General features: G+C 42.6%; 1 protein-coding gene across 1 annotated transcript; it reads right to left on the bottom strand.

Moving 5' to 3' along the window:
- Positions 1-222: 222 nt before the first annotated feature.
- noxa1 (NADPH oxidase activator 1) lies at positions 223-13,839 on the bottom strand. Its single transcript, XM_070833748.1, has 16 exons — positions 13,774-13,839; positions 12,613-12,787; positions 12,245-12,327; positions 11,762-11,870; positions 9,563-9,697; positions 8,053-8,160; positions 7,268-7,327; positions 7,148-7,185; positions 6,901-7,039; positions 5,628-5,696; positions 5,218-5,293; positions 4,490-4,596; positions 2,568-2,728; positions 1,999-2,107; positions 1,438-1,561; positions 223-1,296 (listed from the first exon to the last, which is right to left on the bottom strand). The coding sequence occupies exons 2-16, from the start codon at positions 12,784-12,786 to the stop codon at positions 1,193-1,195; spliced, it is 1,596 nt and encodes a 531-aa protein (XP_070689849.1). The 5' UTR covers position 12,787; positions 13,774-13,839; the 3' UTR covers positions 223-1,192.
- Positions 13,840-14,249: the final 410 nt, after the last annotated feature.

Here is a 14,249-nt window from a genome sequence, read left to right as displayed (position 1 = left end):
TCAGTTATTGCTCCAAGTCTTCAGAAATTGAATGAATAAAGCAGGTTTGGGGGTTTTAGTGACAGATGACATTAGATACTTGTATTTTACCACAAGTGTGACTTTAATGAATTGCCTCTGCATGAATATAATTTGTTTTGGGTAATTTGTGGACACAGAGCCATTATAACTGCATAGGTTTTCAATACTCTCACTCTCTTACAATGTCTCACGCACTTGAATATGGAGAAATCTCAAACCCAATTTAATCTGCTGCATTTCCCTGTGCTTTACTTCCTTCATTTTTCACTTGATCTCTCAGTCTTCCAGGAAGCATGATGCTGCCACTACCATGTTTCCTCATTGAGAAAATGTGTCTGTGGTGACACAAGACGGATGCAGTGAACATTACATGGTACCATGGATTGAGCATCAGTGGTCACCCTCATGATTCTGAGACAAGAAGCCTGGGATGATTGGCAAACATATGTTTATTTCTGGACATTATCCCAAATGAAAAAATGCTCGCAATATCATCCCTCTACCAAATCTTTCCTCCATTCAAGCAATAGCATAAAATGCAAGCTTCCAGCAAAAATGTGGTGTAATACAGCGTACAAAAGATACAGCAACAAATCAGTTCACAAGAGAGTACATACGGAATCATAGAAACCTAGCCTACCTGCACCAGTCTGTCTGCCACATGACCACTTTCAGACCTTCAGTGGTAGCAAGGATGCAACCCCAAAAAGTCCAAACAGCTCAGATTCGGTCTCAAGGGACCATAACCCTCCTCTACATATACAGTACCAGTCAAAAGTTCAGACACACCTTCTCATTCTGTGGTTTTTCTTTATTTTTAGTATTTTCAATATTGTAGATTAATATTAAAGACATCAAAACTGAAGGAACACGTGGAATTATGTAGTAAACAAAAAAGATTATACAACCAGAAAATGTTTTATATTTTAGATTCTTCAAAATGGCCACCTTTTGCTTTGATGACAGCTTTGCAAACTCTTGGCACTCTCTCAATCAGCTTCATGAGGTCGTCACCTGGAATGGTTTTCAGTTAACACGTGTGCCTTGTCAAGAGTTCATTTGTGGATGTATTTTGAAAACATGACAAAGTCAGTACTGAGTGTTCAGTATAAAGGTGCTGCTTGGTTGGTGACAGGTTATTAGAGATGACTTCCCAGTAGCGTGTCTGTTATTACAACTCGAGGCTCTGGATGACGATGTTTTCACTGTAGGCAAAGCAGCTGGGGAAGATGCCAATATCTCCAGCACAGTGTCCCTCCAGCCACTCCTCATTAACTACAAGATCGTGTGAGAGACGGACATGAAGAGGCAGTGAGACTCATGTCTGAACACCGGACGCAGCAGTGTGAGAACAAAGACAAAAGATAATTCTATGGAGAAGCTCGTTCAGTATGAGGTTGACCTGCAGAGCCTCACCTTCGCCCAGGATGTCGATGGTGTCTCCTTCGCTGAACTCCAGGTCCTCTGGGCCCTGAGCAGTGTAGTCATACAGCGCCACCATCTGGTACAGGATGGTACGGTTGGCCAGGGGGTCTTCTGTCTAAAGCAGAATTATAGCACAATGAAGGAAAATGTTGAAATTAGATAATTACTTGAAGGAATTATCATTTACATATATGTGGCTTTCGGCATGAGAGTGTGTCGAAAGCAATGTGAAACTCTTCTACTATGATGCACCTTTAATGACCTATTATTTACATAATGTAATATTCGTATAGTTCCTTAAAGGGATAGTTTGTTTCGCCCCTGCGTCCCAGTGGGCGTCGCAATTCACGGTAGACACTGTAACCCCTAGACCAACAGGATGCCCAATCTTTGATTTCACTGATCCACTAAGAAACTGGATTAGTGCAGCTTTAAGGGAGGAAATCTGGCGGAAGGACAACTGGAACCCCTCCAGACACCTCCCTGCAACTGCACGACTGATGTCCAATTTCAAGCCCTGATGCGTGTGTAGTTGTGTGTTTAAATCCTCACCCGGCACCACAGGGTGGCTCTGCCAGCCTCAGCCATCTCTTGCACGGTGTGGCCTTGTTCCACCTCCCCATTCAGAGGTATCAGCGCCCGGGAGCCGTGCACCTTATGTCTGATGAGGAGGTGAGGAGGAGTGTTAGTAGGTGAATAGATGGAAAATAGAGGGCGTCATGGGGGCAAACGTGCACAGGCAGAGGGTCGAGAAAAAAGGAGACAAGATGATTACAAACATCAAAAGTGATGCATGTTGTTTGTTGTTATCGGCTTCTATTTTCATTTCTATTGGCCACAGAAATGAACAGGTCCTCATGTTATTGATCCTCAGATGTCACAGAATGTTTTGTGAAATGTTTTTATCCCATGATGATGATGTGTCGGTATCATTGTACTATTTATTGCCGCTTCCATGGAGTCCTGTCATATCTGTGGAGGTGCAGTCGCAGTGTCACATGTCTCAGCACAGATATTGGACCCACAGGGTGGAGTGGACAAAGAAAAGCATATTTTTAGAAATGAAGCATCACTTGTTGAAATTCAAGGAGACAGAAGTAGGTTGGCAGGCCTGCGGTTACCTGAGGCGCAGCTGAGACACTGGCTGGCCCAATTTTTCTGCAATTCGTTCCTTCAGTTCAGGGTACGGTGTGTTCAGAGGGACAGACAGCGCCACAGTGTATGTGTAGTGGACCTTCACCACCACAGAGTCCACCTCCTCTTCCTGGGCTACATCAGCGTGCTAGGAACAAGAAGCAGGTGCACATTTAAAGATAATGCAAATACCAATTTTATTAAAAAACATGATCTGGTCAAGTCAGTGTGAATACTTTTTAGATGGTTATTAGGTAAGAATAATAGTATAGTACCAGTATTAGTAGCACTCTTGCTAGCATTATGCCTGCCCCTGCAATTGGGATCAGGAGTAATCAGTATATTACAGGGATTAGAAGGCCAGTAGTGGTAGTAGCCATCTGTCATAAACTTTGTTTGTGCTAGACATTACTTTGGATATTTTACAGGGACGGGGTCAGCCCAAATGTTTTTGGGGGCCCTAAACATTATCTCCCACCCCCAACATAAACCAGCACACTGTAAAAAGCAAAGAATCTAGGTGAGAAACTTGAAAGTTTTTATTTTTCAAAAAGAATGTTGGCTACAATTTTCAAAAGGTTTCCAGATCAACAATAAAAATAAGAAAGAAAGATTATTTTTATTATTATTTAGATGTGAAATAACCTGTATAGTTTCTGGTAATAAGCAATGAGTAATACATTACTGGGTATATGATAATTAATATTTATTAACAATAATTTAGTGGGTAAAAAGATGAAGTAATAGATGGTATTACCTTAAAACTATCTGACCTACGTATCCCAGTTACAGTCCATAGTCCACAGAAATCTGTTAAGTTTAGTTCATGTGTTTTCTTGCTACGTCCTGTTTAATTGTGGCGCTCAACTTTTCCCTCTCATTTCAGGCCCCTTGACTTCCTGCCCTTGTGTGTTTCCCGCTCCTGTGATTGTCTTCCCCGCCCTGATTGTCTCCACCTGTGCCCCCCCCCCCGGTGTTCATATTATCTGCGTCTTCCCCTGTTCTGTGCCAGATCGTCTTGTGACCTTGTGTCGAGCGTTCCAGCATCCCAGTCAGTGTTAGTGACAGTTTCTTGTGCTTTGGTTGGTATTGATTAGTATTCTTTTAAAGCAGCAACATTAAAGCTGCACCTTTTACAATGTATCTGGTTTGCCTCGTGTCAAGCTTTTGAGTCCATCTTCTTGTGTGTGTGTTCATGTTAAGAAGAAATGTGAGTGCTGGCTGCACATGATAACGTGCGTTGTGTGTACATATGGAATCTGTTGAAGTCCAGTACAATGAAACTACAACTTTACTACAAGCCTCTGCAGTAATGTCACTGACACTAATCCCCTGCACATGATGATTAAAGTAATTGGTTAAAGTGATAAATTGAGGCGCCTCTGCTTTTGTTCAAAAAGCAACACGTTGTCATGATTTGCTGATCATGATTTACTGATGTCATGATTACATTGTGGGCTGGAAGATATGAAAAAGCACCATCTTCAATCTTCCTGAGTAGCTTTGTTTGTTCATGGCAAATGTGGAACAGGGAGTCCATTAGTTATTTCACATAAAAAGGAATCTTTTCAGGTCACTGTGGCATGCAGCAACACAAAAGAATATTTATATCCAAACGCTGACTACCTTTGGCTCCCCTGAGCATGAAAGTGACTTAATCAGGACACTTCAGCATCCCCCCCCTGCTAAGTTCAACCTTACAAAGCAGTTTCTTCACAAGTCCACACAATTCCTCTATATTTAGATCACGTAGAAAGAGAAGGTGAGTATGTGTATGTGTGTGTGTGTGTGTGTGTGTGTGTGTGACACAAGCTGGATGCGTGAGGAAAAGAACTCTGATGTGATTGCACCTTTCAGCTCTCACAGATGAATGTGGCTATTTACGGGGGGGGGGAGATATGAAGCCTACCTGGGCCCTGGCTGCGTTGGCTGTATACTTGGGAGGCTGTGTGGCTGGCAGCGGTGTGTGGGTGGCGGTTGTGTAGGATGGAGGAGGACTGGCTGGTGTAAAAGGTACTGCAGGGAAAAGACAGTACAGATAGTCTGAGCACACACGATACAAGTTTAATGGAAGGTTAGACAAGTACATGTTCTTTGAGTCTGTTCCACTACGCAAACACAAAAACAAAAAGCAAACAAGTGTGATGTCCACATGTCTGTATGTCTGTATGCACATAGACCTATTTTCCTCCTGTTCGTACTTTCTAAAGCAAATTTAATGCAAGTGGTAGAGGACAGGATTCAGTATTTGATGCTTTATTTGAAGTTGGTATGATGCTTCAGGAATTTGAGTTAGTTAGTTTCTTTGTTCATCCTTTTTGGTTCCCTGACATTTCTGTATAGCAACAAAAAAGTATCAGCGCTGTACTTCAAAAACGCTTTCTTTCAAAGCAAATTCAAGACATTCAAAAATGCAATCAACTCAAACTCCAGGAGCCCTACGATCAAAGATGCAGTAAAGAGGAAGCGACAGTGCCAGAAAATATCACTCTGACCCTGGAGTAACCTGTTATGATAGAGAAGTGCTCGTTGCAGCAAATCAGGAGAAAGAAGGTGGAGAGATCTTCCTGTTTTGAGGCAGGAGGATTTTAGACTATGTACAGTAAGAGGATCAGCAGGAGTGTAACTGATTTTTACCCTGAGAAGGAGGCTGGGCCTTTGGGCGAGTGGGTGGCTTGAGTCCTGGTGGGAGAGGGATCCCACTAGGAACTCTCTGTGGAAGAAGACAAGGCAGGGTGCTCAGTATATTTTTCTCCCAACAGGAACCCTGTATCCTTGGTTGAAAGGAGCAGAGGAATCTTTAAACTGCTCTAGCTGAAGGACTTTCACTCTAACAGGAACATTTTCATGTATTTTCCCTGACACAACAGTTTTTGTACTTGGCCCCAAGGGTGACACAGAGACAAACCTCTGCTCAGCACAAGTCTAATTTTAAGCAATCACTGAAGTGCCACCATTAAAGCTCACGAAGCCCATTCTGTGTTGCCTCTCAAGACAAGCTTGAAATAGATTGGCCAAAGTATCTCAAAGTGTAGCAAATACATTACATTCTCCTTTCTGCCTTTGTGCGTCTTGACATCTGCAGGTTCAAGCAGGGACACTGGCAGAAGTCCTCTCTGAAAAATAAAGGACTAAAAGTCAGCCACTGAAATGTAAAATACTTAAAAAAAAAAAAAAACACAGCTTTCCATAAAAGTGATTTGCTAAAAGCTGCAATCATTTTTTTGGCACTTGGTGGCAGAAGTAACAAGAAGTAACGCAACACTGACATATCATCACCTTTTAAGCTGATATGGTTAACAGTTGCTTATATACACAGCCAGTAGGTATGGAGCAGCATTATTTGGAGTTGTGTTTGTGTCTACCTGTTGAATAAAAGTCCAATTATTCAGTTGCTAAATGCTCCACTATGTTCACCAGCTAGTTTCTTATCGTTTGTCATTTTGGGCTTGAGCAGGTAGTAGATGAGTAACACAGAACTACAATCTGTATCTGTTTATGTCATAAAAATATTATTATTATATTATACTACGTCTGTTATCATATGTGTTAAAATGACGCGGTGTTAGAAATGGTCCTGTCTGCTTCATTTTCTTTGTTAAATTGCTTTCTATTGCCATTTGTCCTCCTCATACATATCTACATGTTCAGGTGTCGACACAACCTGGCAACCATGTGCCTGAAGAATCGGACAATAAAATATATATACCTTCAAGAGATACAAACGTAAACCTAAACTTAGTCTAAGTCGAAATAAGCTGATAGGTCCAGGTGGTCCAGGAAGAAAGGAACGGTAGGAATGGGTGGCTGGTGGAGGAATAGAGAGGCAAAGTCCCTCCACTTCCAGTGTGCCCCATGCGCCCTTATTTTGGAAGAATGATGTACAGTAGTCAACAGCGAGACGCAAGTCATTTTTGATCCCCTTTGAAATGTGCCATGATTTACATATATGATGATTGTCAATTTAAAAGATAATTGTGAAAGCTAGCTACAGCCAGCTACATTTCTCAGGGGTTGGAGGAGATCAAACCAGAGCTAAAAGTGAGTGAACATTGAACTTACATTCATCAGGTGGACTCAAAAACAAATCCTAAAGAATGATAACGTTTCTCCATGTCTGCTGGGTGTATTTAGTATATAGGCAACTGTTTGCTACCATGTTCATTTTATAATGTCTTAACATCAATTTTTTTGTTTTCAGCTTCTCCTGCTGCCCCCCACGTTACCAAAAATAACCCCAACACAACACTTAAATGCCAGTCAATAAGATTTAAACTGTATATTTAGCTCATTATTGATTCAGCTTCTCTCTCTTCTCACCCGTCCATCATGTATGACAGTTGCCATCCCGTCCCTGTCCTCCTCACCAAACAAAAACACCATGGCCCCTCCCGGCACCGTCAGCTGTCCCGGGCCCTGAGCCATGTAAGGCATCCGCACGCGCATGTACCGAGAATCCCTGACAGGTTGTGACAAGACAAGAGTTGTTTTAGTGTGTTGCACAGTTTTAATATTAGCTCGTCACCACCTCAGGATAACATTTTAGGTAACTGATGATAATACTCACTGAGCTCCATCCACCTTGGGTTCATAGAAACCAGGTTTCTGCGGAGAACACAGTGACAGCTAGCAAAGCGAGTGACTGACAACTATTTCTTTTAATCACATTGACTGTGGTCATTCTCACCTGCGGCCTCAGAGGTTCAAAGCCTCCAAAATCATCATTCGGAATCATTGAAGAAATCACCTGCAAGTAGAGCATCATACCTGAAAACTGAACTCTACACATTTGACTTTGCATGTAACTTAATGTCCATGTTGAACAAAAGAAAGCATTGTTTCAATCTAGCGTTTATTGCTTATCAGCATTCCCAAAAATGTTGGACACACATAATATGTCGGGACAATTTCATGTCTGAAGTTACCTATCAATACACGTGAAATGTGTCACAGGCCCAGTACTCATGTTACAGTAAATGATGCTTTGCTCTATCACTAGGCCCTGCAGTGGATATCAGGCTGACCTAGCGAACCTTTAACTGCCTTTAGATCCTACACTCACTCAAGCAAAGAGCAGGTAATTGGCTGCTTGATGGGGCCTTATAACTGGGGTCAAAGTAACGAGAGTAATATTTTAAAAGCTTTAGTTAACACTGCGCTTTAGTGGCACATATTCCTCAACAAATTTGCAATTGATAAAATTACATAAAACTAATTGACCCTGGGACCTTTGGGGGCCATGGGGGCAATGACCCTGGCAGGGGTCTGCTATGACCAACCTCCTGCTACCACAACTCCCAAAGTAGGTATATAACAAAGTAAAGCAGCAGCATGGCAGACCAGAGGGCACACAGAGCTGACATGACCGGTCTGAACTACTTTGTTGATTCAGTTATTCATTAGCATCATAAAAGTGACAGGAGCAAGTTGGAGTAATTCAAGCATCCTACCCTTCACCATGGGGGACACTACCTTTGCTTTGCCCAGGAAGTCTCTTTGCTGCAGCTGCTCCACATCCTGTTTCCTGGGACGAAACACCACGCCCTCCGGCACCAGGAGAGGAGACAGGACCTCCTCCCTCTGTTGGTAAAGTCAGAGTAAAGCTTCCTTTGAATGCAAATGCCAATCATTGTGTGTACATATGTTTGCCCTTTCAAATGGCTTTTTTAGAATGATAAAATCACTGTTTTAAGTCACATATACAAACATATATATATATACACACATACATAGAGGTAATGATTCTTCAGCACAGGGCTTTTGGCCTAAACCTGAATTTGTATTTGTTTTGTAAAACAGTTCTTACTGTTCTATTTTACAACCTTAGCTCACCTCTGGCCATAAGGATCTACAAAACTGTGACCTAAACAATACAATAAAACAGCCCCTTTACTTCCCGGGCTGTTGTGTATGTTCAAGCAGGTTGTTGGGGTGGGGTTAACGTGGTGAGATATTCTATAGTCCGTTCAGTCCCCGAACTGGCAGGATACAAGGTGAAAAGGCAGCTCCCCTCATTACTACCACCCCCAGCTGCTCCATTGGATTGTAGTTGTACTAGGCAGCTTCCAAGTGAGAACGTTTGTAACTGCGTGGTCCTGTGAAACACAGCTGAGCTCAGAAAGGTTAAAAAACAAACCAAAAAAAGCTTCTTTAGGAGACACAAGCTAATGGATCTGACAGAGGGGGCAGATGGTCTTGATCTCTCATCAATGTATGATTTTATGTTCATGCTAACTTAAACTGCAGCCAGTGGCATGTTTCCACTCCTTCCACTTGTGCCAAATGAGGACACAAGGTTTCACAAAAGCAATCTGTGGGTACATGGGCAGGAGGAAATTATCCCATGTTGCAAATTGCAGCTTGCAAGTTGCAAATTTGGTGAAAAGGGCCTCTATCTCAACAATTAATGCAGCAAAGTAAACAGACCAGTAGTATTGTAGTATCTCAAGACGCTTTACATAAAGAGCAGGTCTAGACCAAACTCTTTAATAAGAGAGAGACCCAATGATTCAGGAATTCAACATTAAGGATTCCACAAGTCCCCACATGAGCAAAAGCATCAGATATTAAAATGAATGGGGGCGTTAATCAGATACAGTGGTAACAATATCAACAATCCTTAAACTGCTCTCAAATTTTGATTCAAATATTCTTAATTCCTGATGAATGTATTGAAGTATGTGACATGTGACCTGCTGCTGCATATAAACCTGCTGCGGCCTGATAAATGGAGCACAGACAATGATTCATTGTTTTCCAAAAGGTTCCAAAAGGTTTGCATTTCCTTGTGTCTTTACAAATGTGAAGACAGACCAAGCATTCATCCTCATCCACTGATCCTTGTTGAGACGTCGGCAGTTGGCAGAAACAATGGCAGAAATCCAAACAATACACATACGCATCAGAAACAGTGCAAAGGCAGTTAACTTTGGGAATTTGTCTCATGTCCTTCCCAGTCTGTTCTGAAAGTTGTGACACATACCAGGACGCTGTCCAAAGCCACCTCTATGCTTCCCCCTCGACCTCCTCCTCTCTCCTGGGTAGCTGACAGCAGGACCCCCCTGGCCTGCTCCCACTGGCCCATCCGACAGTACACAGCTGCTGCATTATATAACACCTAGGGGACACATCACATTCACATTTCAGAACCGTGTCGGGCGCCTGTGGAACCGGCCGTCAAGCGAAGAGTGGGTTGTCCTTCAGTTGGAAGGTCAGCGGTTTGATCCTTGGTTCCTCTAAGTCTGCACGTCAAAGTGTCCTTGGGCAAAGACACTCACCCCCGACTTGCTCCTGAAGCAGCTTCAGCATGTGAATGTGTGTGAAAGAACAGTCTCCTCCAACTTAGATTCCTCCTGAATGAATGATGTGTGAATGAGGATGTAGCTTTGAGTAGTTGAAACGACTAGAAAGGCGCTATGCAAATACATTTACCATCCCAGTAATATTGACGGTATTTTTACTGCTCTGTGAAAATCTGCTGACACAAATTCCACAGCATCATTTACCACAATAAACTGTCAGTATAAGAGCCAGGACAAAAGATTCAATAATTACTAAAATGTCTGTATTTCCAAGCTTACTTTCTGGTTTTGGAACAAAAACTTTTCACAAAAGTTTTCAGACACTGGAGGATGGAGCTATCGGCAAACACTTTTCTGCTACAAAGTAGAATTATTATTTGAGTACTCATTAGGGCCATATGCCACATGCAGTAGATGCCTCTGTTGGAGCTGTGATTTAAACAACAAGAGACCTGTGCCATTTTTCCTCCTTGAAGAGTACCAGTGTCAGAGAAATGCAGCAGGAAGCATTATTTATCCTTCATCGTTGCGTCATAGAAATTGTCAAACTACCTTGGTGATGTTTGGGTCCTTTGTGTATATATTTAAGTGCTCCAGTTCAGTGCGTTCAATTGTTAATTTGTTCCTGAAATACTAGAATTCTTTCTGTCATGGCAGCAGAGCAACAGCTGCCAGTGATGGAGACATTCCAACAGTTTCGGGTTAAGAGAAAGGGAAAGCTTGTCAATCATTCAATTGCAGGAGATTGTGCCCTGGCTTTCCTCAACACTACAATCAAATATTTTCCAAAATAGCGTTAGATCCCTTCAAATGGTATCATTACCAAATGGTACCATTATGCAGACAAAGGCCGTGTCACTCGTTAGGAAGTAGAAAGGTCGGCTGGTTTAAGAACGCTTGGGCTAAACACAAAGCAGAGTTTCGTCTTGTGATTTGTCTGCTGGAGATGTTTATTCCTCCCAAACAAACAGCCAGTGGACAGAGTGTACAGATACTTAGGTGATTTGTCTTATTTTTCCTCCAGTCACTCTGCTTTATGTTCATGAACTGGAGTCAAAAATAGGCAAGGATTTCTGTCAAAAGTTGAACTCCTGTGGGAATGTCTTTGTCTTTATGTGTGGCACCAGGGATGAGTTACCATCTATATGCATCCACTCCCGACTTCCCACTGTTGTTTTCTACTATTGCAGCACCTCTAAAATGATTTACACCCAGAATGAGGTCACCGGGTGCTCTGTTTTCAAGGAAATGGCTGTTTTTCTGTAAGTTCAGTCATCTATTGACATTATTTATCTACAAATGACCCTCTTCACCATCAATTACACACAGACTCTGCAATCCACACACCATTGTTCAACTTTTTTCAGTCACTTCATTATCATCATTACTATCACACATGCTTGTTTGGAATCCAATCAGACTGTTGATCTAGAATCAGTTAAGTTCATTGGGTTCCCTTGACAACCAGCGTATTTTTCAAACTGATGTCCGCTTTTAAACCACGTCGGCTGCACTGAGCCAGAGTCTAGCTGTTGTTGACTGGCTGCACACACAGGCGCATTGTCTGTGGGAAGCTACAAGCACGTCTTATCTGTACGGAGAAAAATGTGAGATGTTGTGTAACCTCTTCTTCGGCCTCAGTCAATGAGGCTTTGTTAGCTTCCAGGTGTGTGTGTGACATTTGAACAACAGAATGGAGGTGATGACACAGCACAGTCCCCTCTGCTTTCATTCCTCCGCACTGACAGGCCTCGTGGGATTGGATTTCCTTTTCTAATTCATCCTGATGTGTCAGAAGAAGCACGCTGAAGGTTGGCATTTCCCCGTGTGAACGCAGGTGTGTGTTGCAGTATGTTTGGGTGTGAAAAAGACTGTCAGACCTGCCAGCTGTAGAGTTTGAATCGCAGCCCCAGCTGTTTGTAGTCAATGACCGAGTTTCCTCTCATGTGCTTCTGTGCCCAGATACAGTCTGACAGAGCCTCCTCCAACCTGCAGAAACAGTCAAACAGACAGTAACGGATGAAACACTGTTTTTTTTTTCAATCTGAAAAAGCAGCACCTTGGGCTACAAAAGTTCTTCACAGAACCAAACCTTGTGGTTTTATGGGGATGTTTTGAGTCTGACTTTTTCTTTGTGAGACATAATAGTAATAGTAACTTCCTGGAAGCTCCACTGGTTGCCTGGCAACCTCACAGTGATGAAACGTCTCCAGGAAGTGACTGTGTCCAAAAGAGATGAAGTCCACCACACAACCCCTCATAAAATTGCCATGTGTCATTTTTTGTATGGACTAAACAAATGAGACACAAACAAGATTTAAACATGGGGGAATGTAGTGTTTAGGCACGGTGCTGCCCCCTACCTGCCAATCTGCATCATCACTGCTGCTCTCTGGAAGAAGCCAACAGCAAGACATTCATCCTTAACAATGGTGTGGTCTAAAGCCTGGACGTCACAGAGTGGGAAAGACAGGTTCAGGGTGGACATGAACAGATGGAAATATTACAGCAGTGGTGATATCCAAAGTGATGGACAGTGGAAGATTGAGTAGATTTGGTATCTTGCTCAGACAGCCGCTGCTGCTTGAAGTTTGACTTTCCAGTAACAGGAAACAAATATAGAAATGCAAAAGTAAGTTATGATTAAATAACAAAACAGAGTTTAAAATCTCAACGCACTGACAGGAATGTCAGGGTCCCCCTTCAGCCCCGACACACAGAAGACACTGACCTTCAGGGCCAGGTCCAGCTGGCCCACAGCCAGGTGAGCTGAGGCCGCGTTGAACAGAGTTCGAGATGTGGGTTCAGTGATCTGGTCCAGTTTGGCGATGGTTCCCTGCCAGTCCTTGGCGTCCACCGCCTGCACCGACTGGTCCCACAGCCGCAGCAGCTCGGTGTAAAGCATCCTGGGGGCAAAACAAAGGAACACAGACATAAATTAACAACAGACGAGGTTGTTCTTCGCTTTTGGTTTTCCGAGAGTTGTTCTCTTTTTTTATTTACAGTCCAGCCATTAGTCCCTGTCGATGGGCTTTTCATTTCATCCTAAATTTATGTGTGTGTTTCAAAAGGAGCACTGTGAATTGATCACTCATCACCCCTCTGATGTGTAATAATGATGACCGAGATATCACTGCGATGGTGGTTAACATATGATGGATTAGTGGTATGGCTGCTGTGTGTGTGTGTGTGTGTGTGTGTGTCTTTCCGTCTGCACCTAATCTGGACAAATACAGGACTGTGCTTAGTGCACATCTATGGCTAATGGGCCTCTCATGGTGATTTATTGACAGTTTGAAACTGCAAGTCATCAACAACTGCTTCAGTTTGAAATTATGGAGCTAAAATTGTCGTTAAGTGCAGCATTTAAGAAAATGTCATTAGTAACTTTCCACCGCTGCAGAAAATAAATGGATCGACAAATAGAGCTGACCTCAGTATTTTGCTGCAGTGGGTCATATCCACATAACTCAATAGAAAAGTAAAGTAAGTGAGAGGCAAATCGGGTTATACGTTAAGTGGCTGTTTAAATGAAACAGTTTGATAAAGGTGGAAAAATCCCTCAAAGACAGAAGATAAAGAGATGAGAGGAAAGGGACGAGTGAGAGAAGGACATGTAGACAAAGACAAATACACAATCACACCCTAAACCTTCTAACTATCTAAAGTTCAAAAGACATTTAAAATAATTATATTAATAATGAAAAAGAGAAGAATGAGGTTTAGAAGAAACCTCCAGAGAAACTGATTAATCAGTAACATTCTGCACATTTTACTGGATTACTTCCTTGTCCCTTAACCAGTGCCTCTCTGCACATGCTCTTTTCAGTTCATTCAAGCTGGATAGTTTATCACAGAAACAATAGAAATCCTCCACATTCTGCCTGCTGACCTTTTGCTCCTGAATGAGAGGGGGGTGAGAGTTCGGTGTGCAGCTCTGCCTCGGTGCCTGCTGTCCTCCACACTGTGAAGGCAGAGTGAGTGAAACTGGCCCCCTCAGGAGTCTCCACCCTGTTTCTACAAGGAAGTCCTCCATTCACATTCCCGCAGGCTCTGGAATGCAGATGTTAATGTGGCACGTACACCTGCAATTACAACATACACAAATTAAACCTGTTTGACCTGATAACACCGCAGAAGTCGATTTTATCTTGTGTTTAAACTAGTTTCCAACATGAATTTGTTTCTTCTTCTTCTGCAGGTGCTTTATTTGGGAATTTTCTGCAATTGCTTTCACCATGTGGGGTAAACTGTGAATCACAGACAATGTAGCACAGTGACTGCCTAAGCCTGTGAAACTACATGCCTGTGAACATAAAGCCTAGCCTTGCAGCTTAAGTATTTCAACCAGGGTCTGTCCTGTAAGGT

This window comes from Pempheris klunzingeri, chromosome 7, assembly GCF_042242105.1.
Source record: "Pempheris klunzingeri isolate RE-2024b chromosome 7, fPemKlu1.hap1, whole genome shotgun sequence".
Classification (NCBI taxonomy): domain Eukaryota; kingdom Metazoa; phylum Chordata; class Actinopteri; order Acropomatiformes; family Pempheridae; genus Pempheris; species Pempheris klunzingeri.
Note: the sequence above shows the minus strand (reverse complement) of the source record. Positions and strands in the feature narration are given on the sequence as shown.